Here is a 24,673-nt window from a genome sequence, read left to right on the forward strand (position 1 = left end):
TCTTTGCAATGCACAAATCCATTCGCAGAGCTTTGTGTTTCTGTTAGGGATACATTGAAGTTTTTATGCTTCTCTTTCTCAAAACAGGTAGTTTTGCTGAAGGTAAAGTATTTCTAGAGCCTTGTTCTCTGCTGTCCTTGTTACTGAATCAGGAGCATGAGCTACCTGTGCACAAATAACTGTGTTCAGTGTGTGATGGCAGATGCTGAGGCGGCACTGGGCAGGGAAGGGCTACATTGCTGTTGTGGGAAATGTCCTGCTTGGGTAGAAAGCAGGGGTGAGAGTAATTCCTCCCCAACTCTTTATTCTGCAACTCTTTTCCTTAAAAGCTTTCCTGCCACAGGATTCAGAGGTGCTAAGCTGGATGGTTTGGGAGGCAGAGGGCTGTGCCCAAGCCAAGGGGCTCCCCAGCTCCCAGTGGGCAGTGGGGCTGTGGGCTGAGGTCCAGGCAGGGCACATACCAGGCCAATTGAGTGCCAATTGTCCAAGGCCCCAATTCATCTCACTTTGGTGCCTCCAGTTTTTCCTACATCTTGTTCTGAGTCCCGTAATCTCTCCTCAGACCTTTCTGCACCTACAGATGGAATAAAAATACAGGCTGTTTTCCAGCAGACTACATGGATCATGTCCAGCACCACCACTTTTCCATTCAGCCATCCCAAACCTTGGTTTGACCCTCACCAGGGGGTGGGTTTCATGTTTGTAGGATGCCTGCACCAGTGTTTAAATCCCAGCAGCTCACCTTAGAAGGCTCTCAGCACCTACTGCCACTTATGTAGCAGATGAAAAAAATGCCCTTCAGATATCTGAGATGCTACCACGTGTGTGAAATATGTAGGCTGCTTCCAGAGGCTGGGGCTCTTCTGGAAGCATGGTACCCCCCAGGCTGGGGTCTCTGGCCCATCCCTAGTTCCCACAGATGGACTTCAGGTATCAGCTCTGATTTTGACACCTCTGAGGTTACAGGAAATCTGATGAGAGCAGCTTTGGCTCATTGTCCTGGATTTTGCTGTTTTATTTTTCTTGGCTACCTTTATTTTTCTTAGCATCCCAAATGCTGGTGGTTCCTCATGTCCCTGGCAAGGTGTTCTAGTGCCCCTAGAGCTTGTCCAGGTGGGATGGGGGAGGTCTTGTGTTCCCCTGTGAGTGAGAAGGGATGGCTGGGGACTAGAGGGCTGGAGGGAGCGGAATGGAAGGAGGCCACAGGTGGTCACCAGAAAGGAGACCTTGGCAGTGAGGAGCATGGGAGGGGAGGAGATTTTAACAGGAGGCAGTGGGATGCTGGCAGAAAACCCATCGCTCCACAGCTGCCACAGCCCTGATGGCATCTCCTAGGTCACCCCTGGGGGTGTACATTCATGCATGTGGCTCAAGGTCATAATTTGTTTTTCTGCAGGACATCATCATAGGTGCTGGTGGAGCTGCAGTGAACCCTTAGGTGAGCCACCACCTGGTCCTGCAGGGTGAGCCTTGCCTTCATCTAACACCACTCTTTCTGTCTTCTCCTTCCAGAACAGCTTGTGTTGGGAGCCCACAAAGAGCTGTCCCGGCGCTGGGATGCTGACTACGATGCCTTTGTGCTGCCCTTGCTGGATGAGCAGCAGCCATGCTATGTGCTGTACCGCCTGGACAGCCAGAACGCCCAGGGCTACGAGTGGCTCTTCATCTCCTGGTCCCCCGACAGCTCCCCGGTGAGCACCGTGCTGGGCTGTGTCACCCCAGTGTGGGGAGGGGCACGGGGGAGGAGATGTTGGCCAAGGTGATTTTGCACTGGGGCTGAGGAGGAGTATTCACACCCTCTGTCACCATTGCATACTGCTTTGGGGATGGGGGAATTTTTAAAGATGTGATAAGATACACTGGGACTGTGTCTGTCCTCTTTGCAGCGCTGCATGAGAAGGTAGAGGGGGGAGAGGTATGGGCCACGGGGCCAGAATGGAGACATCCTACCATGGCTCTGGCCAAAGGCACTGCTGGGAAAAGCTGCACTGGCACTGACTTGCCTCCAGCCTGGCCCTGCTCTGCTCAAGGCTGACACAGTGTGCCTGCCAGCACTTCTCTGGGCCTGGCTTCAAAATCAGACTTGAAAAGGGACGGGCAGGCTGTTTCTTTTGGAGCTGAGTGTGGCCAGGTGGCATTGATACCTTCTGGGCTGGACAGTGCGGTTGGAGATAGCATTGGAGAGCAGGTGCAAAAGGGCTAGCTGGAAAGGAGACAGGTTTAGAGGATGTCAGCAGTACAGCTTGGAAAATGCTGTCCTGTTGAGCAGGATGGGCTTTCAGTGGGTCTGAGGTTTACTGCCGTGTTAGCATGTGTGGTTGTCATGTATGTGCATATATATGTGTATATACACACACACAGAGGTATATGCCTATGTGTATATTTGTTATATACTTTATGTAATCTATATGCTCTCTAGTTTTACTGCCATGTTATTTTATATATTATGACATGCATAGAAGATCTGCAATTTGTTGATATAGGTAACAATTAGATGCTATTATCTATTCACATGTATATGTATTCACACGTATATAATTACAATAAAATGAGGTAATACATAATTTTATGTGTATACATGTACATATACATGTGTATATATAATAATACATATTTTAAACACATATCTTTCAACAAACCATGATGAGTTCTATTGCATAAGCACAGGGCACCCAGGAGCACTTGCCAAAGCTCTTCTGTGCCTTTTGCAGAATGATGCAAAAGAAATGCCAAAGGCAAAAGTTGCTTTTAGGTGGCTCCAGTGGTATTCACGCCTCCTCCAACCCAGGTGTGGGTGAGAAATGGCATGCTGGAGCTCAGGGATTGGAAAGCAAAGCATGGAATAAACCGTTGGATTGTGGGCAGTACTTGGCAGGGCTGTGCCAGGTGCCAGCAGCCCTGGAAATAGCACTGATGGGTTTTCCTACCTGCTCCCTACCCAGGGATGCTGCCTTTAGAAATCAGCCTGAGCTAGGAAATAGGTGGTTGCTCCCATGATGGACTGAGGTTTGTGGAGCTGGTGGTGGGATGGTGGCTGTGAGCAATGGGCACCTCTCTGGGCCCACATGCCCCTCTGTGATGGCACTGCCTCTCTCCTCGCGCAGGTCCGGCTGAAGATGCTGTACGCTGCCACCAGAGCGACGGTGAAGAAGGAATTTGGGGGAGGGCACATAAAGGACGAGATGTTTGGAACGGTGAAGGTATGGTAGTGGCTCCTGGGCAGCCGTGTGGGTCCAGCCATGAGTGTCAGCCTACCCCAGGCTCAGTACTGGACCCGGGTGGGACGTGAGGAGCTGGCGTATGGTGGGGGAACTGCAGGGAGGTTGGTTCCCTGCACTTCTTTAGTCTCCTGGGTGACCACTGCCTCTTTCTCCTGCCTGTGTGGCTGTGGTCTGTGGTGGAGACCATGGAAGCAGTGGGAGGAAGGCTCCAAGATGTGGAGCTTTATGCTGAATGGGAGAAGAAGCACCAGCGGGTGGCAGTGTCACTCTAGCAACGAGAGCTGCCTCTGCGCTGGGGTTATCCATGCCTTGGCTGCAGGTTTCTCCTTCTCTTCCGTGGCAGAGGGAGCTGCACAGCCAGGGCCTCCTGGGCATCAGCCTCACTGGGGCTTCTGGTACCTGTGGGAACCAGGAAGCATCCCTGCTTTGCTCCTTTGCCCTGCTCTGTTGCTCCCAGGCTGTAGGCTCTGCCTTTCCCTTTCACTTCCATGCTCACAAGTTCATTAATCAGCTAGAGGAGCCACACTGCCACAGCCATGGGTGCCTGGGGAGGGGCAGGCTGTTCTGAATGGGCACAGGCAGTCGTGGGCACTGTTTAAAATCAAGCATGGGATTTGCTGGTAAGGAGGGAGGCTGAGACCCACTGAGTTGCTCAGACTCACCTCCAGGCTGAGGGTGCATCCAGCCCTGCAACAGTAACGATCCCTGATGCTTCCACTGTCCCTGTGCCTCTGTCTGCAGGAGGACGTGTCCCTGAGCGGTTACCAAAAGCACATGTCCTCCTGCTCTGCCCCGGCCCCGCTGACTGCAGCTGAGCAGGAGCTCCAGCAGATCCGCATCAATGAGGTGGGTGTCCAACAGCCCCAGGAGAGGAGCCTGAGACCCTCTGGGCATTGAAGGGATGTAGGATGTGGCATCTGGCTAGAAGGGAGGGCTCATTTTTACTGTGCTCTCTTGTACCTCTGCAGTTTAACCTGTTCCTGCCCTTGCCGAGGTGACAGAGCCTCCCCACAGTCAAACTGGGGGCATAAAGAGGAATTTTCACTATATTTTTTCCCTTTCCTTGAACATGAGCTCAGGACTGCATTTTGCTTGCTGTCATTTGCAGTCAGAAGATGGTTTGGGCTGAAAGCAGGCAGCAGTCTCTGACCTCTGGGTATTGGAGCAAAAGCTGGAGCTGAGTTTGAAGTCATGGGGGAGGCAGGAAGAATTCAGACTTATCTTTGGGCTGCAGCAGCATCCTTTCCCATACTCCTATAAATTCATGGCTATAAATATGAAGGATGCTGTCCCAAGAGATACAGATCTTAGCCTAAATTTAGGGGCTTATGTGGTGGAAAAAGATGTGGAAGTAGCACAGGGTAGGGCTGGGGGCAGAGAAGGCTGTAACACCATTGTCTCCCCGCTGGCATTTCACAGCATTCATGCCAGCATCTGTGGTGCTGTGAAACACTGAGGCAAGGGAGGGGTTCAGCTTGCCGGGTGGGAAGACCACCTGGAAACCGTATTTTTTTGGGATGGGGGATTTCCCTTAGATGCATGAAAAGCCTTCCTCTCTAGAGGAACATCCCTCTCTTCTGTCTGTACTGGGGCTGTGGGGCTCACATGTGGATCAGGACATGCCTGGGAGATGTGAATCCTTTCAGCCTAGTGGCATTAATTAATGGCAAAGACAAGGCAGGCAGTTTCCACCCGCCAAAGCAGTTCTGGGGGTGTCAGAGTTGAGGGATGCTGGGAGGTGTCATTGAGGGGTGTGGGTGTCAGTGGCGTTATACCAGCTCCCAGCCTGGAGGGGCTGGGCAGGATTTGTGCTGGGGGATCCAAGGTGGTGCCCATGCTTGGAGAAGAGGCAGATGATGATGGTGGCTCTGCGGCTTGTTTGACACCTTGGAACATCTGTGCCATCACCTTGTCTGGCCAGTGCTGCAGGATTAAGTAGTTCTGGGGGGTTTTTTTGGATGAGTCTTGGAGGGTCATGTGGGCCAGGTAAGTGGTGCTTGTGGTGCTCCTTTTCCAGTTGATCTGCTGTGTTCTGCCCACTCTCGCCTTTGCGAGATGCAGTTCCCAAGTGGAGGTTCTGTTGCTGTTTGGTTTATTGGGAGTTATTTTAAAGGTACACAGACCCCTGTGTCAGCCCAGGCCATGGAGAGCAGTCACCAACATTTAGAAAGAGATGAAGATGGATATATTTTTGTCTGTGGATTTAAAGGTGGGAAGTGGCTGAGTGCTGGGTGTGCTGAAGAGTCTCCGTGTTGGTGTTGTGCCTATTCGGCCCTGGACATGGAGCAGGAGGTGATGGGAGCTATGACCTGGGTGCTCGGTGCCACTCTGGCCTCCCTGGGGTGGGGAAGCTCAGGATTCTCAGTAAATGTAGCTTTGAGTGAGTTTCTGGGGCCCCACAAAGCAGAGAGCTGTGATTGAGGAGGCTGTGTGGGAGCAGCTCACAACCTGTAGCACCCTGCTCGGTACAGCGATGCCTCCAGCTTTGCACATTGCCTGCAGCTTGCAGGGTCTCTGCACATGTGTGCACCTTGTGCACAGGCTGTGGGGTCCTTGCACCTGTGTGCAAGTTCCAGTTGCATTTGAAAGTGAGCAGTCAGGGCTGGCAGCAACCTGGGAATCAGCCCTGGGGACCCCTGACCTCTGCGAGTCTGCCCAACCCCCCGCCAGCAGTCCAGGACGCTGTGTCCCCCTGGGTTCAACCAATCTGTTAGGAATTTGGAAGTGACACAAGGGATGTTGTTGCTTTAAAGCCACCAGCTCACAATTGCTTTGCTGTGCTCCTCGCCTGGGGCTGCTGCTGTGAGCTCTGCTCCTCTCTCCTCTCATGCTGTTGATGCACAACCCTCTGAGACACTGGCCAGGTTTGCAGTCTTCATCCCAAAGGTGGCTGTGTTTCTGGGCTGGCAGAAGCTCCCTGGGATCTTCCTTAACCACCAGACAAATGCGGAGATGGGGTGGGAGGGGAAGGGCAGCAGCAAAGCAGGAAGGGCAGGCAGTGGCTGCAGGGCAGCAGCTTCAGGGCTGGCACAGTGGCCTTGGACACTCAGAAGGGAAGGACTCGGGTTCGCACATTGCCTGGGGAGGTGCCCAGCCTTTGGGAAAGCAGGTTTTAGGCTGCATGAGCAAAGCTTTCCCTGTGGTTTGAAGACCGCATGGACAGAGGTGATGTCATGAGTTAACCTCTTTCTTGATATCTGGGTAGGAGCTCATGAAAATTTGCCATTTGCTTTATATACATGCTTTTTTAAATAGATGGAAGATGCCAGCTTTACTGAGCTGATGGTTGTCAGCAGACCGTGGGCTAAGAAACGGCTTTGAATTTGGCATTAGGCTTAACACCCACAAGTGGGGAGTCTTTCTAGAAGCATAGTAGGCTCAGAAACACAGCAGGGAGCTGGGCAGATCCCATCCACGGGGCCGTGGGGGAGAGGAAGGCAGACTTGGAGCTGGGGAGGAGGCAGGAGAATTGAGAGGAACTAAAGGTGGGGGTGCCATCGCAGCATGTAAGGGAGTGTCTTTTGAATCTGCCCCACATTGTGGTGGGTGGGTAGAGGAGAGACTTTGCCAGAACCCTCCCATGAAGATTTCACCATAAGGCAGAGAAATGCTCACTAGCCAAGGTCAGCACCCTGCCAGGAGTGAGGAAAGACATGAGGGCGGGAGGAAAGTCTAACCTAAAGAAAAGGAGATAAAATAACCCCCCAGACAAGCTTGCTGTCAGCAAGGCTGGGGGACTAGGATGCAGCACATGCTCAGCCATCCCATGCATGCCTCCTGGGATAGGGACCTGGTGAGTGTTTCAGGGAGACAGGAGTTATGTTTTTGAAAAGAAAAGTAGAAAATACGGAAGTATGTGGGGAAACTGACGTTGCTAGGACAAATTTCCATCTCTTGGTGGTTTTGGACTTAGTGTACTTCAAGTTGGAGCTGGGGGTCTCTCTGATCCCACTATAACCTTCCCAGTCTCCTTGCATTTACAAGGGAGAAAGCTGAGGGTTGGGAGGTGCTGGCAGCAGTCACGTCCTTGCACCACACCTCTCCACAGGGTAGGCCCAGGTGAGCTAGTGTGTGTCCTGAATCCCTGTGTGCCTGCCCTTGAGCCCTTGCTGGTGCCACAGCATCCCGGGGGAAGGTAGGACAGCATAGCTGGAGGTCAGCTGGACTTTGTGCCCACCTGAGCAATTATTTCCCTTTCCCAAGAGCTGCACATTCACACCCTGCTTGTGCTCCAGAGTGCTTGGGCATTTTTGCCCTCCCAAACCTTTCATATATGCTCTTTGGTGGAGGATAGCCTGAAATCTATTGCTGTGACTGCTGGAACTCTTCCAGATCCTGGGTTAGGGCCACCCTAGCTGGGGAGTTGGCAGGAGATGGGGCAGGGACGGGCTCTGCGTGGGGACGTTGGTGGAGACGCTGCATGTGGGGCTGCCCAGGCTCGGGGCTGGGGCTCTCCCTCCCTCTCATCCCCAGCGCTGACGTCTCCTGTGTCATTTTTTGCTGCTCTCCCTGCCTGCATCGCCAGGACCGGCCTTCCCTGGCCTCCAGCAGAGAGATGGTACGGCATGTCCGTGTGTCTCCCGCCCCTTCTCGTTTCACACGAGACTCCCCCTCCGCCCCCATGCCAGCTGCCACTGACCGTGTGTCTCCTCTCCCCATGCTCGCAGGATTCCTGTTCCCAAGACTCGAGCACCGAGATGGTAGGCTGTTCTGCCTGCTTGATGCCCAGTTTTTCCTTCTCCTGGCAGTGTTTTTCTGCATGCTCTGCTCTGGGCACCTGAGTCCATTATCCCCCCAGGGTGTGGGTACTGTGCGGGGCTGTTGTGATGAAGGGCAGCCAGTAATGAGACCTGCTTTGGTGCTGCCAAGCTGGTTTTGAGATGTCAGCTCAAACTCCTGTATTTCTCTTGGCATGCCTTGACTTTTCTTCCTTTTCTCTATCAGGGGGAGGGAAATGAAGAAAGAAAAAACCCGTAAAGGCTGGACTGTCTATCCAAAATCCCCCAAACCAATCCCAAAGGAAAGGGACCCACACTCACTGCAGAGCACCTGGGTTAGCATTGCTGGACTGTTTCCCTGGGAGGGGGTCTTGAGGTGGGATGGGCTCCTCCACCACTGGGGTGACGCCGTCTCCCTGTATTCTGTGGCAGATGGTGGGGGGCTGTTGCTGCTGCCCTACGCTGGTAGAATACCCCGACCCCGAGGAGGTATGCTGCGCCCGCCGCGTCCTGCCCCCCTTTCCAGCCAGGGACCCCCATTGTGGCTGGATGGAGGCACCTGGGGCGATGCAATGTCTCTGCAGTCCCCTTCTCTTCCCTCTTTGAACTGAGGTTTGGTCTCCTGGACTAAGGGGTTTGCTTGGGGTATGGGCAGCAGCCTCTGCCCTGTAGGGGTTGTGGGGAAAACAGCATCTGGGATCTTTCTGAGCTGTGGATCTCCAATTCCCAATTCCAGCGTCGGAGGAAATGCCTATCTGCTGCTGTTAAACCCACCAAGGAGGGTGGGTTGCCCTCCCCCGCCGGTGGGGACCTGTGCAGCTGAGAGCTGTGATTTCAGGGCTTTGCCTGTTACCCTCAGGTTGCAGTCAGAGATGATTGGAGACAGACATGTGCCAGCATTGGTCACAGCATCCCTGCCAGGATCTCACTGGGGAATGTTGGTGTTCAGCTGGTCTTTGTTGGGAGTGAAGTTGGCAGTGCAGGGGGTGCGTGGCTGGGGCCAGGTGATCTCCTGGAGTGGTGGTACAGTGACAAGCATCACCATTCCGAGCCTGGCTGACTTGCAGTGGTTTAATGCCATGGTCCCTGGGAGCCTGGTGTCAGACAGCTCCTTGGATGAGAAGCCTTTAGCTGCAGAACCAGCTGGTTTTCCTTTCTCTTCCTTCCCCACCCTTTGCTGCTGTACCCTGACACTCGAGGTGGTCTCCATCCCCAGGTGAAGACGGAGATCAGCGTGGAGAGCAAACACCAGACACTGCAGGGCCTGGCCTTTCCCCTGCAGCTGGATGCCCAGCAAGCCATCCAGGCACTCAAGCAGAAGAAAATCAACTACATCCAGCTGGTAAGTCATTTGCATGGCTTCTCTGCACCCTGCTCCCCCTGCTTGCTGCTGCCTCTCACTTCTGTCTGCTCCCTTGTCCTCTCTGTCCATCAGAAGCTGGATCTGGAGCGGGAGACCATCGACCTGGTGCACACGAGCCCCACAGAGATCGCTGACCTGCCCAAGAGGATTCCCCAGGACTCTGCTCGCTACCATTTCTTCCTGTACAAGCACTCACATGAGGGAGACTACCTGGAGTCTGTTGGTGAGAGCTTCAGCACTAAGGATGGCTGATTCGAGGCCATGCCAGTCCCTGTTTACCCTGGATCATTGCTTACATAAGGGAGCAAGCAGGGATGGGGATAGGGATTGTGTGACAGGGGACCTTGATTCAGTTCCTTCACGTGGCAGGTGGTGGCAAGCCCTTTGGTGCCAAAAAAAAATGCTGCCACACATGGTACAGGGATTTCTGGGTGCTGGCAGAGGATCTGTGGGGGAGATTTGGTGGCCATTGCGTTGCAAGCACACCAGGGGAGATCTGGGAGGGGTGACGGATGGGATGGCTCACCTTCTGTTGCTGTGTCAGCTGGGACTTTCAGGGTTGGAAAAGCCATGACCAGGGTGGGATGCAGATGGTTCTTCCTGGCCATGAGCCTGGGCAGAGCCCTAAGCCCCGTTCTCTTCTTGCAGTCTTTATCTACTCCATGCCGGGGTACAAGTGCAGCATCAAGGAGCGCATGCTCTACTCCAGCTGCAAGAGCCGGTTGCTGGACACCGTGGAGCAGGAGTTTTGCCTGGAGATAGCCAAGAAGGTAAGTGCAGAGGTGATGGAGCATAGACCCATGCTGGGCATTGGCAAGGGGCTACTGCAGCCTTGGTCCAGCCCCTCTGGTGGGCTTGGGTGGGAGTTGGGTGCCCCAGAGGTGAGTGTTGAGGTCCCAAGGAGCTGCTAACCCACCCCTGTTTGCTGCTCCCGGGTGCAGATTGAGATCGACGATGGAGCCGAGCTGACAGCAGAGTTCCTCTATGAGGAGGTGCACCCCAAGCAGCATGCCTTCAAGCAGGCCTTCGCCAAGCCCAAGGGGCCCGTGGGCAAGCGGGGACAGAAGAGGCTGATCAAGGGGCCGGGCGAGAATGGCGAGGACAGTTAGACGCCGCAGGGCCGGGCGGTGAATGGACAGCATCCCCGCGGCGCTTCCTGGCTTCCTCTCCGCTGACCTGGGGATCTTTCCCTCCATCTCAGCCTTTCTTTTTCCCCTTTTTTTTCCTGTTTCATTCCTTTTTTAAACATCAGGATGGCTTGTTGCACCTGGGGGCAGAACAATGGGGAGGGTTCAGGGTTGTTGGTGTTTCTTTTCCCCACATTCTTGTGCAACCCCCAGGGCTGCCAGTGGAGGACAGGAGCAACAGGGCCATGTCCCCAACCTTGCTCCTGCCCCCCCCGGGGTCGCAGACACTGCTCTCAGTGTCCCCTGGGTGACTGAAGGACACGCTCACCTGCAAGCTGCTCTATGCATAGGGAAGGGGGTGGCGTTGGGGATTCCTGTCTGAAAAGAGAAGATGCTTCTTTCCCTGCTCCCCTAGCCCCCAGACTTTGCTCCCCTGTCCCACTCTCGGTGTGCATGGCCCCTCTGCCCCAGGCCTGGAGTGATCCCGCACCCCCTCTGGGTGTGGGCAGGACCCCCTGTGGGGTGGGCTTTGCTTCCTGTGGGGTGGGAGTTTCTCCCTGCAGAGAGCCAGGCAGCAGGAGGTGGAAGTTCCCCCCTGAGTCCTTAGCTCAGCCTGGACCTGGAGAAAGGTCACTCTGCCTTTGGGTGATGTTTGCATCCCCTTTTTGAACTGCCTCAGTAAGGCTTGTCCCACAGAAGGAGTTGTTACAGCCCTGACTCAGCCCCATCCCTGTGTAGGATGGGACCCGAGGTTACCCTGAGCCCTGGTCCTCACACCTGCTCCCCAGCCCCCACTGTTAGCCCCCGGATTTTCAGCTAGCTCTCTGGTCTGGGGCAGCCCCATGTCTTAATAATCACTTGGGCTACCCCAAATCCTTGTGTGGGGAAGCATGACAGCCCCTGTGTGCCCACCAGGGACATCCCCAGTCTCCATGGGCCATCATTGGCTCCAAGGGCTGAGCTTGGCGCTGTGAGTTGGGCTGCACTGGGGATGTGGAAGGAGAGCACCTTGCTGCTGGGTACCAGCGAGGGCTCGAGCGCCGCCTGCCTCCCTGGGAGGATGGAAAGGGGGTTGGTGAAACCTGCCCTCTGTTTTCCAGCTGTGGCGGTGAACGTGCCGATGTTGCCTTGACCTCGGCGGAGTCAGGGGGTTGAAGCTGGGGGGAGCAGAGCACACTGTACTGAACGCTGTATTTTCTAAAGAATAAAGTATTTTTAAAACAGTCTGATGCTCTGTGGAGATCCCCTGGGCTCCCCAGGTTGGTATTTAGCAGCTATGAGCTCTAGAGCTGCAAAGCAAATTGCTTGGACATCATGAGCCAGGAGCCAGCAGCTCTCCCAGCCTGCCTGCAGTGGCAGCTCTCACCATCCCCAAGGACATTTATACTTTAATCCAGGGATCTGGGGTAACCCTTTAATGCCTGGCAGAGGTTTTAATGCTGGACCACTCCAGTGAGGCCTGGAGCTACAGTGAGCTGTGGGAGGCAGCATCCCTGCTCAGCCCACCTGTCCTTATGGCTGGTGATGATTTTGCAAGGCTGTGATGCTGTTCCCAGAGTGGTTCCCTTGCCTGGGGTGAATTCCTGCCTGGCCGTGGAAAGGGAAAGCAGGAGGATGCAGAGCTAAGAGAAGAATTGGGAAGGTGAAGGGGTCTGCCTGCATCCCAGGCTCCCAGTCCTCCCACAGGGCAGGGCAGAGGTTCTCAGGGTCCTGGGAGTGCAGCTGGTCCCCACATCTTCCTTGGTGGCAAGCAGCTGCCCTGCTAGAGCTCTTCAGCATTCTAAAAAGACCAATAGCCCAAATCTTGGAACGCCAACTGGGATGCAGGGCCTGAATTTCCCAACAGTGGGTCCTGATGAAGAAGCAGGGATGCATGCCTCAGGTTGTGACAGAGCCAGCAAAAGCTGCTGCCTCCTCACTCCTTGCCCAGAGGATTTCAGCTGCAATTTGGATCCCTGTTTTTTTTTATTTATTGTGGTGTCCTGAGCAGGTTTCGCAGACAAAAGGCTCCACATGCTGCACCAGGCCCCAAATGTGCTCTTCAACTAGCCTGCTGGAGTTTGCACCAGGGCAGGGCTGTGCTGTCTCTTGGCTTTACTCTCCATGCCCAGGAGGAGATGGTGGTTTGGGAAACCAGCTGTAAAACACTTTTAAAAAAAGGTTTAATGCAAAATAAGAATCAGCCCTAGATCTGTTTTCCTTTGGCATGGAGGAGTAGAGGAGGAGGGAAGATGCTGCTATGCAGGGAACAGCCTTAGCTCAGGAGAACTCCCTCCGCATTATAAATACTAATAATCTTGGGCTGACGCCATCAGAGTCTTTTGACAAGCTGATTCACCCTTCTTTGGATCCTGCTCCCCTTCTGTGTTCAGTAATTTTTAAACTTGCCTAATATTGAGGGGGAGTGAGGGGTGTCCCCCATTTCCCACCTGCTCCCGTCACTGCTCCCATCCCCCTGCCAGCACAGCCATCCCAGATGACAATCCCCCTGTGCCAAAGGATGATGGGGCGTGGCCATGGGGGAGGTGGCCAGGAGCAGTCTAAGGCCTGCAGGTCCCTGACTGGGCACCCTTCCCTTCCCATCCAGTCTCCTCCCATCCCATCCCATCCTCCTGCCCATTCTCTATCTTGCATCTCATCCTGTTCTCTCCTGTCCCTCACATACTATCTCATCGTGTTCCCCCACCACTTTCCATCTCATCCCCTCCCTTCCTGCCCCTTGTCCCAACCCATTCCAACCTGTCCCCCACATTCCATCCTGACTTGCATCCTGAGTTGGCGTAGGTGGCACCAAGCTGGGCACAGGTGGACAGGCAGCACTGTGCTGAGGACAGCTTGGGCACACTCAGTATCTCTGCAGCCCTCCTTGCCTCGTGCTGTGGGGGGCTCAAACCCCCTGATGCTCCTACTTGCCTGACCCACATCTTCCTATTTGCTTTTGGAAGGCTTGATGGGATTCAGACCAAATTGATAATTTTGTTGAAAATTACTGGAATAGAATAGACAGTGGGACAGGAGGGTGGTGAAGTGGTGCAGGTGAGAGGAGACAAACAACTCATCGACAGGGTACCGACAGTCGCACGTGTCAGGTTCCCTTTGGAAAACGGATGACAAAACCAGTGCCAATTCCACCTCTAGCTATTCCCAAGGGCAATTAGAGCACTCACAAACCTGGCTGCTGCCTCCTGACCCCATGGTCCTACACCCAGCACGGCCTCAAGGGTTCACACAAGCATCAGCTGCTCATTTATCTTTTTAAGGTTTGAGCTAAAAGTCTGCCCTGCTGTGTAGCAAAACGCTCGGAGTTTTGAGGGGAGGGAAACTCCCATTTGGTCACCAGTGACTGGTGCCCCCTTGGGGCACATGTGCCAGGGGACAAGGCCACCCCATGGTGGCATTTGCCTGGCTTGGCAGGGAGCAACAGCACACAGCCAGCTTCAAAAAGAGGGGGCAGCTGCAGGGGAGCTGGCTGAGCACCCCACAGGCAGCCTGAGCACTCAGGGCTTTTAAGACTCACAGACAAAGGTTCATGGACTCCACAGCAAACAAACTGCAGGGTAAACAATGGGACTGCAATGCTTTTGCCTCTGAGATTCCGAGGCGGAAAAGGGCAAAATCTCAGTGGAGATAGGTAACTCCTTTGGCTCCTGCTCTCCTGAGAGCTGAAGCAGAGGAGCTGCAAAGGAGTTACGCCTGGTTACAAGCTGAATGTGTGAATTGAAAGGGTCAGCTGGCACCTGGGCTGTGAAGCCACTGAAAAGGAGATGAGCTCTGTGCCCTGTACAAAGTCCTGCTTGGGGAATGGCAGGGAGGAGTAGCAAGGAATGAAATGCTATTTACATGAGGAGGTAAGTATGTTTGTGATCTGGTCCCCTGAGCAAGATTGGGGGGGTGGGTGAAGAGGAGAGAGCCTAGCCTAACCTAACCTGGGGATGCCAAGGGTTTGGGATCAAGCTGGTGAATGACTGGGACAGAACACACTAAATAACTGGGAGTCCAGCCACTGTGTTAGCAGCTCTGGGCTCTACCCTTGCACTAGGCTTTTGGTGCCCTTGTGCCAGTTTCCGTGCAAACTACAGTGGTTGGCAGTGAGTCCCCACATGTATCCCCTGTCCAGTTGCTGGCAGCAGGGCAGAGGACCCATTTGCAATCCCCTTTGCCAGGAGCTCCTTGCTGCTCTTCCTTGCAGAGCCACAAGTATAGTTATTGGTCCTCTCTCCCCTCTGCATGCCTCACCCCATGCATGCCAAATGGGATTTTCTGTGTGTGAGGAAGCCAAGGGAGGGATGGCAGGACCCACACACGGTGGGGTGGGAGGTCTGTGGCTGCAACATCCCTTTGCAACCCCTGACTAGGATGGAGATCCAGCAGAGTGGCTCTTGCTAGAGGAGGATGGGGTGCTGTTGAAAAGGTGGTTTCTCCGCATCCCAGAATGCCTGGCACCTCCCTGGGGAGTGTCAACAGCAGGTCAAGCTGTGCTGGGAAAACCACAAGGAGTGGGGCTTGATTATCACCTTCTCCCTGTGAAGGCCCCGAGTGAAGGGCTGGGCTTAAGATCTCTGCACCATTGGATGTTTCCCTGCGTCTCCTTTTTCCGTAAGACATCCTGTCTGTCCATCCAGGCAGAGATGTGAGTAGTAGTTCCCAGTGTTTTAAGGCATAGCTAATATTATAAATGTTTCCTAAAAGCCAGTGGCAATTCAAGGCACCATCCCAGAGTGATGTGTAGCTCAGAGGTCCATTTGAACAAAAGTAAAGCAGAGGATTTGGCCTTGCTTTTGGTGTGATTATTTGGTACTTAGAGTGAGACTTGCCATGTGCATCCATCTGGAGCCCATGGGAGGTGGTGGGTCCTGCAAGGGGCAAAAGCTCAGCCTGTTTTTTTCAGAGTAATGCATGGGTTTGCTTTGGGAACAGGAGATGGAATGTCTTTTGGAGGCTGAATGAACCCTAAGACAGATGCATGTGGTGAACCACCAGTGTGGGCTCCAAAATACCCATTATCTGGCAGGAGGCCCTTCCCTGAGCTGCAGGTGCTGTGGAGCTCATGGGGGTTTTAAAGCCTTGGCATGGGGGGCAAAGACTGGCTGTGTGAGCCTTCCTGTGCTAGGAGAGAAACCCTGCAAAACCTGAGTGCCAGGAGACCACGGGGCTGAGGGGTGCAGTGCCCCAGCATAAATGGGATGCAAGGCACCAGGGATACCACAGCTGTGAATTCGGTGGCGTAAATAATGCTCCTGGTTGTGGTAGGAAGAACAATCTCCTGCTGCCTCCTCCCAGTGATGGGGAACACATGTTCCTGCTTGCACTTGGGATGTGTTTGCTGCCCCTGTACTGTCTGGGGTGTCTCTCTTGAGTAAATAGATTGAAAAATGGGAGTAGGGCATGAGTTTAGGGCTATGCAGTGTTCAACTAGATGAATTATTTTGCCCCAGACTAACATTAGCCATGGTTTTATGGCTGCATTTTTGCTTCCTTACTCTGCCACTGCCATTGTCTGACTTTAAACATATTTTACCGATTACTTCCTTATTATTTTTCCAGGAACTAAACTAAAGCTTACATAATTTTCCCTACTTATGCAACCTGCCATTCAAGTTTTGTTTGCTGGGAAACAATATGTGTTTATTTTTTCATCCTTTGTTCTTTTCATTGGGATAAATTTATCCTTTCTATGTGTCATTGGATTTGTCTTTGGCAGTTAAGTGATGGACTTCTGTTGGCCTCTTGCTGTGTGCTGGTTCTGCCTTCACACCCTTGCTTGACAGCACCAGAGCTAAAGGCAATTTGTCATAGTTGATGTTAAGGGGAGTTAAGGTAGTGACTGCCATGTGCTGAGGTTAGTCCTACTCCTGTCATTTCAAAGGTTGCCAGCTTCTAATCTTGGGATTTGGTTCTTTCCTGTGATTCATTTGGAACAGCTTTTGAGATTTCTGATAGCTGATACCTTTCTGTGTCTTATTTCTTCTCCTCTGTGGGACAAAGTGTTGAGTAGATTTTATATAAAAAACTAGGAAGAAAAACTGGGCTTATTAACTGGTACATAAAGCTCACTGAGCCAATCCTGATTGCTTTCAGTAAAGAAAATAGAAATGTAAGTAACCTGGTACTGTCAGAGTATGACTCCATGTGACTCATGTGTTATCTCCCCCACATGCATTGATTGCCTACAGCTGTTCACTGATTGCTGCCAGACTTTGGAATGACATTGTAGGCACGTTATGGTGTTGGGGACACTGTCATAGGAGAGGCTGATGCAGGATCTGTGGGTTTTCACTTGTCTCAAGTTAATGCAGTAATATAACCTAATAGAAAATGAGAAGAGCTCTGTAAATGGCAATGCATGTTCATTGAGTCTTAGGCCACAAGCTGCTCATGGCAAGGCAAGGAGATCAGGTGGGTCACATTCTCCCCCCTACAGCACACCTGCACATAGCAGAGGCAGTGATCCCTGGGCTGGCTAGCAAAGGGCTTTTTGACAGTAGTTTGAGCACTTGGAAGTCAAGTGTTTTATAAGAACTCTTCTGAGAACAGCAGTGTGTTTCAGTACATGATAAACACCTGGTGACTTCTAGTTGATGGAACTGATGATTTTGCTGTCATTTGGGCTTCCATTGCCCCAGCACATGGCTATTTGTGTTATTATAATGGATCCTAAAGGGAAGCAGCTTCACAGCACACCTGTGAGCATGACAGCAGAAGGCAGTGCCAGGTTGGCTTTTTACATGCAGAAAACAAGAGTACTTAGACACAGTAGCTGTTTGGTGACTTGTGAAAGCAACTGTGGCAGTTACTGGACATGGCTGTACATAAAGGAAGCACTTTCTCACTGCTTCCCCCTGTTCAAAGCCTGCCCTTGCTACTCATGGAAGCAGATGGCAATTAGGCCTAAGTTTTCAGAGATGTTGCAAAGGCAGTACTGATCTTCTCTGACAATGACTACTGTCAGAGACCTGAATTATTAAAATTGCTTACTGACAGCCAGTCCTTACACTGACATGCAGTGTAATAGGACTTGCTAGCTCTGAGTGTGCTGGAGAACAGCCCATGCAGACTTGCCAGAGACGCAGGCAGGCAGGCAGGGGCAACCTGCATCTAGCACCTGCAGCAGTGAACATGCCTTCCTTTCCCAGCCACTACCACCCCCTCACCTTAGTTTTCCAACTGTCAGGCAGTTCTAAATGCCTGCCTCCCAAAAAATGGGTGCAAGCTTCTTACACAGCATTTCTCAGGTAGTACACTCTTGCTTAACTTTGTAGTACATTCTTCCTTAAGTTTTAGTGTGCATGTGGTACAACACCTTCATGTTTTCAAAAGCTTTCAGGGACAAGCTCATGAGGAGTTATTTTCTTGCTTCATAATAAATAAACTGATCCTAGGGAGCACTACTGAAGTTCTTTGGGTATAGTCAGTGAAAAGGTCCTGGTTCAGCTGAAGGGCATTAAGCTGCAGACCACTGTTTCATTCCATCAGGTGCTGGCACTTCAGTTCCATTTATGGAAGGCAGAGAAGCAAACAAACACAACTGGGCATAGTGCTCTTGAAATTTATTTTCAGAGCTTAGTGCTTTGACTACAATTAAAATACTTGAGCAATTAAAAAACGCTACTGACTTCGTACTAGAACTAAACAAGAATACAGCTAACACTGTTACTTTCATGCACTGACAGATACTAGTTTGCTCATGCCACTGAAGTAGGCTCTTTCCCGTTCACTCATCACTTCAAAGTGTAGGGGTCTTCTACAGAAGTTGCATTCAGCTGATGAATGTGGCTTCAGCTCCAGACCAACATCCTTCCATGTAGCCAGCAGTTTTTCTGTTAAGAAAAGTTCATCAAGATCAAAGCTTTAGACAGTGAATTGCTTTACAGAGGCAGCACAAGTGTCAGCATACTTATTCTTCTAGCAAGTGAGGAGAGATAATAGGATTTCACTGACACAATTTATCTCTTGAGACAACTGGGCTGCAATTAAGTCTCAGCTATCCTCATACCACCTCTTATGATAGGATCAAGAAGGAGCTACTTTCCCTGGACAGATCCATGTTTAAGACAAGTTAACAGCTCAGCTGAGGACAGCAGATTTCTTTGGGCTCCACGTAACAAGTGAAGATTGGTTGGGACCATGTATGGGCAGAGGTGGCTGTGTCAGAACTGGCTGGGTGTAGGCCTGCACACTGTTCTAGGTGACAGTGCACTGACCTTCACACATCACACTCAAAGCAGTTTAAGTGCAGAAGTACATGCTTGTATGCTGCAGCAATGGAAAGACACAGTTCAGCTAATGACATCTACAAGGTATGTCCTTCCTACTCTCAATTTATGCAGTCTTTGTACCAGACAGGCCAGTATCTTTACTGCACTGATGTAAGAATCCACTCACCGATAAAATAACTCATCATCTGAGGGGTGTGGTGAGGTGTAGGGGCGATACGTAGCAGCTCCTCTCCACGGGGAACTGTTGGGTAGTTGATGGCTTGGACATAGATGCTGTGCTGGCTCATCAGCTTGTCACAGATCTCTGTATTTTTAGCAGCATCTGCAACCTAAAATGCAAAATTTTAAGTTAAGAAGGGCTAAAAGCCTGTGCTGTATAGGTCTCTATGCATAAAGCACACCACTGTGGCCCAGGCAGGTAGCTGTTTATACACCAAAGCTTCTTTTTACTAGCTTGTTACCAGTTTCCCTGTTTCTGTACGAAACCCACAAATCTCTCTCACTCTGCTTTACAACATTTACAGCCTTAAGCCAGACTCCTGGCACATCACCACTGTTAAACTAGGATGGGTTTGAACTTTGTGAAGGTAGTAACTAATACCTGAAAGCGTAATGTGATCGTGGGCAGTAAAATGGGACCACAGTCCTGTGTCAACAGCAACGCGAGTACTCACCCTTATTGGAATGATGTGACTGGGGCAGTGCACCACGGGAAGCCCTGCATCCATCAGCATCTGTCTCATGAGCTTCACGTTGCGCTGGTGCTGGCGCCTCAGAACTTGCCCCTCTGCACTCTTCAGCGTTCGGACGGACTCGAGGGCCCCAGCGAGGAGCATGGGCGGCAGGGACGTGGTGAAAATAAAGCCAGCAGCATACGAGCGAACAGTGTCTATCAGAGAAGTGGTACTGGAGATGTATCCTCCTACACAGCCAAATGCTTTGCCTGAAGAAAGGGAAAAAAAAAAGGCAATCAAACTCATTCCTTCCACCACTTAGAATGGCTTGAATATTAGAGCCTTTCACCTGAAGGAATGGGTTATTCTGTCTGTACACCTCATGCAGTCATGGCAGGCAACAATTCTAGCCTCCCTCTGCTAACCTTTTATTTAATCAGCACAAGTTACAGCTTTGTTTTTAAGCCAATCCTGAGAAGATGGATCTAGTTACTACACAGCAAGGACAGTTCAAGACATTCTCAAATACTCAAGTTTTGGTTTTGGGGAAGACCTTATAAGCCAAATCAAGCAGAGACTTCACTAGTGACCCCAAGCTATCAGCAGTAAGTCTCTCAGCAGATTTAAAATAATCTGTTTCAGAGATGCTAGAAATAGCCCATGCTCCTAAGGAGCACAGAAGGCTGTTACTGTGATCATGCAGTTGATACTAGCCCCACTTTTCAAATGTTCAGATAGCAGAACACAGACAGAACAAGAGTGTCTGGTGAATGCTTCTGGTCCTATTAAGCTGTAACCCTAGAGTAAGCTCCAAAGCCATGAACTTTCCTAGTAGATTTTATTTGTGTTTAGAAAGCTGTTTAAACAGCCTTCTAATTTGCAGCTGTAAACTTACTTCTGAGCCTCCATTCTACTCAGATAATAGCAGTTGCTTCAGTTCTTGCTAAATCTCTTTGCATAACTCCCCCTCTCAGGTTTCTGGATCCATTTCACATAAAGGAACTAAGGACTACTAAATATAGAGGACTACTCTACTCACATTCTCACCTGAATTTATTCTTGAGTTGTATAACATGCCACTGGAGAACTTTTTCCTAGCTTGCTTAAGGGAAAACCCCAAACAATGCTACCTTAACTGATTTATAAGGCTATGTAAGTAGCTTAACAGCAGCTTTTCAAACTGTGGGGCACACTTAAATCCTCTGGCCTTTCTGAAAAATCCTAGCCCCCAATAGCCCTTAGAAAGTTCATCTGGACAGACTGATTTTGAGTTAACCCACTTAATCTGGCTGCTCAGCAGCTTTGCTGCCTTAGCTCCTACAGAAGTGCCAGGCCATGCATACCAAGCGTTCCAGAGATGATGTCCATCTTGTGCATGATTCCATCCCGGTCTCCTATGCCACCGCCTCGAGCACCATACAGCCCCACAGCATGCACTTCGTCCACAAAAGTGATTGCCCCATGCTCATGGGCCACGTCACACAGCTCTTCCAGGGGACAGACTGCACCTAGGAAACAAAGCAGTGACTGGCAGTTTAGGATCCCCTGTATGCCAACTGGATACACACCAGAACACCCCTCACACACACACACTAGGCATTTCAGAAAACTATTTTCATGTAAACCCTTATGGTACTGCACACTTCTAGACCCAAAATATAGATGATTTGAGGCCTAACTGCACCGGAAGCAGAGGGGAGGGTTTGATGTCAGCTTACCATCCATTGAGTGAACAGTTTCAAATGCAACAATTTTAGGGGTAGATGGATCAGACTTCTTCAAGAGCTCTCGAAGGTGGTTGACATCATTATGGCGAAATATATGTTTTGGCACCCTGCTGTTACGGATCCCCTGGATCATGGAGGCATGGTTTCCAGAATCAGAGTAGATCTCACAGCCTGAGGAAACAGCCCAGTTACACTTTTAAGTATAGAAAGCAGGAACTGATTCCAAACATTGCTTTATGTATGGGAAGAGTTTGACAAGAAGGACAGCATGTTTTAGAAAGCAATGCTCTTGGTCAATACAAGAAGACACAGATCATGAAGCAAGAATAATATTTAAGGTTTATTTTAGGTGTTCCGAACAACACAGACTAGAGCTGAAGGAAATACAGTCCTTAATATTTTTATCTAATGTTCCTAACTTCTAAAGTGAAAGAAGTTCACACCCACAGGTGGTAAGACACCAAATCCCTGCTGCCTCATTTTCAGGTAGAGTTTGAATGCAAGAGCAGAGGACTCTGCTTGTCTAACTCCTTCATCAGTTCCCAGATCCTAGACCTAAATCTCAGTAGGCTGTTACTACGATTTGTATTGAACAGAACTTAAATATGGCATTAAAAACCAGTACCAAATCACACTTTGCTAATTGACTAGGATGAATCCTCACTTTGGACAGCCGTTTGTAAAACATACTTGCAACAGTTTAAGGTAAGGCTGTGTTTTTGTGGTAACAGGGGGTACAGGCTGAGATCTCACCTGGCAGCATTTTAGCTAGAGTGAAGAGAGTGGAGTCGTTGGCAACAAAGCAAGATGAGAACAACAGTGCTGCATCTTTTCCATGAAGATCAGCTAGTTCTTTTTCCAAATCAACATGAAATTTACTTGTTCCTGAAATGTTTCTTGTGCCTCCTGCTCCAGCACCATGTTGTTTCAATGTATCCCTGAAGAGGGACCAAAGAGAGGCATTAGCATCCCTGTGTGACACGCAGAGGAACAAAGGACTATTGCTGAAAACATTCTAGTACATAATCAGGATTGTTCTAAAAAGGAACTGGCTGCAAAAGGTTAGGTTTAAGGTTCTTGAGCAACCTGCACAACTCCGGAGTCCAAGAAGGTGAGAAATCAGTGACCAAGTACAGCTGCAATATACAGTCCAGTTTTTCTGGTGGTATTTAGGGGCTTCTAAGGAAAACCCAAGGAGCAAGATCAGTGGCCAACAGGTATACTGTAGCCCAGGAGCTAAACACCAAGTCACCTACCCCAGGTCAAGAGAAGAGTGTAAACTTAACTGCGTGCTAAGATTCATATCAGAAGCAGCTTATATAGCACAGTACAGAAATCAATTACTCAGAAGCCTTCCCACAAAAGCTTCTGCAGAGCACTATAGCTTGAAACATGGAACTACTCACATAACTGCTCCACAGACACGAGGGTGACGGCTCATGCCCAGGTAATCATTGCTGCACCAGACAGACACCTCTTTCTTGGTGACCAGAGAGTCAGTGTAGTCATCGGCCATGGGGAAAATCTGTGCCTTCCGGTTCACGGTTTTGAACACTCGGTAGGTGTGATCCTTCTTCTTCTCATCTATTTTTTTCTCAAAGAACTGATCATACTGGAAGGTGGACACAGCTGAAATGAGACAAGAGACTTAAGCACACAGGAAATAATCACAACAGCCCAGGCCTGTGTGGGTGTTGCTAGACGTTCTTACATTTTGGCAAGTTATCCTGAAGCAGATGAGAGACACTTTCTGGTCTTTGCTTCAGCATAATATCCTTAAATTTCTTGAGCAAGCCACTCTGCTCTTCTCCCTCAGTCTCAATGTTCCTCACTGTGGAAGTAGTTGGTATTTTGGCAAATTCCATACCTACAGACATTGCGATAAATTCCAGTGAGGTTTATCAGTTTCAAACAAAATGAAGTAAGTAGAGTTCAGCAAACCAAACATTTTAAGTAACCCTAACTCTTCAATCTTAAGGAAGCATGTGCCCAAATCCACATGTCCCTGTTAGGATCAACTGTTTTATTTGCTTACAAATTTGCATTGGACTAGACAAAAGGATTAGTCTTGCTAATCAATCACAATACAACATGTAATTTCCTTAGAACACATTTGGTTTGTCATGACTCATAAAACCACTCTATACAGCTACAGCATTTATCTGAAAGGGTTGGCACACACCTAACTGAAGACAGAGCTCTAGTCAGCTGCTTCCTTTTTGTTCTGTTAGCACAGATTTATTTTTTTAAAGACTATGGCACAGAAAGTAAATAGAAAAGTAAAATAAGATTCCTGAGAAAGGCAACAAGGCTTTACTGATACCGGTGAAAAGTTCCTTCCTTTGAGGGACAGCCCTTCCTCATCAGGACCGCAAGCCAGCCAACACCCTTGAGTTCCATAAACACAAAAATCTCACCACAAAACCATTTGCTTGCTTTCCAGCTTGGATTTGTGCTGGTACTTCCCTGATGTCTTGACACAAGTTTACTTCATCTTTGGATATAAAATCTTTGTCACTCAGCACCCTGATAAAGCTCTCTTCAGTTCTAAGCATCTGCTTTGGGTGTGACTGTAACAGCTTGAATCACACACCCAGAGCCAGTCAGTGCATCAAAATACAGCAGACAGTATTCCCACCAAAATCACCCAGGGAAACCCTGCACATCATCACAGGTATGCCATTAACACCCACAGTCTCCATCAGCTTTTCCCTGCAGTCTCCCATCATCCCACCACCATCACTTCCGTGGTGACTGTCAGAGCTGGCACACTCCAGAGCCAAGTCAGGCACCAGAAGCTCTCGGAAGGAATCGCTGCTTCAGCGCACAGAGTACATACCTTTCCTGTCTGCCTGCATTTCCTGCACATCCTCCTGGAGTTCCAGGCTGGCTTTGCAGAAGACATTGCTGTTCTTGTGATTCATCTGAGCTGCCAGGAACGGGCACTTGGTAGCTGTGCTCTGGCTAGCACCAGTGGGTGGGTGGCCAGCAGGAGGCTGGGCTCCATCTGCACTCTGTTGGGCCACCTCGTCGGCATTTTTGGCTTCTGAGGTAGGGGCAGAGAAGGGAAAGCATTTCAGCCTCATCGTCTTAATACACCGACCTAAGCTTTTCTATCAATTACATTAGCAGTTAATTTGGCACAAGCCATTCAGAACTACTTAACTGAGCAACAATATTTTAAGCACGAAATCCCTATAACACCAGAAGGACATCTGATTTAAAATGCTAGATCTAGTACTGTGCCCTTCGAAGGGAAAAACAATTCTCCTTCACTTCCAGAGGGAGGATTTTCTTTCGAGGAAATGTTCAGCCACCAACTCTGCTGTAAGTCTCAATTCCTTCCCCATGTCCTGGGGAGGAATCTCCCAAGGAATGTTCCTGGGTGGGGCAAAGAACATGAGACACCCGAGAATCCTAGATGCAGGGGCAACCAAGGGCCTCGCTGCGGGACGCCCTTACAGGCCGGTCTGCTTTTCCCCGCGCTTCACTACCACGGACATTTAAACCATTAAGCAACCCCTGTCTCAGCGCTGCCCGTTCCAGAAGTTTCCTCCCGTGACATTGGATGTCTGCGCTCGTTGTATTTTCTCCAGGGGCCCCTCGCCCGCCCCCGGGATCGCTGCC

The 24,673-nt window shown here is 50.5% G+C and overlaps 2 protein-coding genes across 2 annotated transcripts in view; one reads left to right on the forward strand and one right to left on the reverse strand.

Moving 5' to 3' along the window:
• TWF2 (twinfilin actin-binding protein 2) overlaps positions 1–10,528 on the forward strand; it is a 13,415-nt gene extending 2,887 nt beyond the window's left edge. Inside the window, exons 2-8 of the mRNA XM_009075321.1 lie at positions 1,513–1,691; positions 3,105–3,200; positions 3,963–4,067; positions 9,156–9,281; positions 9,375–9,525; positions 9,951–10,072; positions 10,244–10,528. Coding sequence (XP_009073569.1) covers positions 1,513–1,691; positions 3,105–3,200; positions 3,963–4,067; positions 9,156–9,281; positions 9,375–9,525; positions 9,951–10,072; positions 10,244–10,411 — 947 coding nt within the window. The 3' untranslated portion in view covers positions 10,412–10,528. The remainder of the gene's footprint in view (positions 1–1,512; positions 1,692–3,104; positions 3,201–3,962; positions 4,068–9,155; positions 9,282–9,374; positions 9,526–9,950; positions 10,073–10,243) is intronic.
• Positions 10,529–17,965: 7,437 nt separating this feature from the next.
• On the reverse strand, positions 17,966–24,132 carry ALAS1 (aminolevulinate, delta-, synthase 1). Its single transcript, XM_009075322.1, has 9 exons — positions 23,886–24,132; positions 22,758–22,913; positions 22,453–22,675; positions 21,800–21,984; positions 21,038–21,217; positions 20,663–20,827; positions 19,320–19,588; positions 18,812–18,974; positions 17,966–18,246 (listed from the first exon to the last, which is right to left on the reverse strand). The coding sequence occupies exons 1-9, from the start codon at positions 24,130–24,132 to the stop codon at positions 18,086–18,088; spliced, it is 1,749 nt and encodes a 582-aa protein (XP_009073570.1). The 3' UTR covers positions 17,966–18,085.
• Positions 24,133–24,673: the final 541 nt, after the last annotated feature.

Source organism: Acanthisitta chloris, unplaced genomic scaffold (genome assembly GCF_000695815.1).
Source record: "Acanthisitta chloris isolate BGI_N310 unplaced genomic scaffold, ASM69581v1 scaffold15335, whole genome shotgun sequence".
NCBI lineage: Eukaryota > Metazoa > Chordata > Aves > Passeriformes > Acanthisittidae > Acanthisitta > Acanthisitta chloris.

What these genes read in the sequence shown, in the direction of transcription:
- ALAS1 (XM_009075322.1), bottom strand. Translation starts at nt 24,132, where the DNA reads ATGAGGCTGAAATGCTTTCCCTTCTCTGCCCCTACCTCAGAAGCCAAA. An exon ending in GTCACATCATTCCAATAAGG is followed by an intron (nt 18,975 to 19,319) that starts GTGAGTACTCGC and finishes TTTGCATTTTAG; the next exon opens with GTTGCAGATGCTGCTAAAAA. An exon ending in GATGATGAGTTATTTTATCG is followed by an intron (nt 18,247 to 18,811) that starts GTGAGTGGATTC and finishes TTTTCTTAACAG; the next exon opens with AAAAACTGCTGGCTACATGG.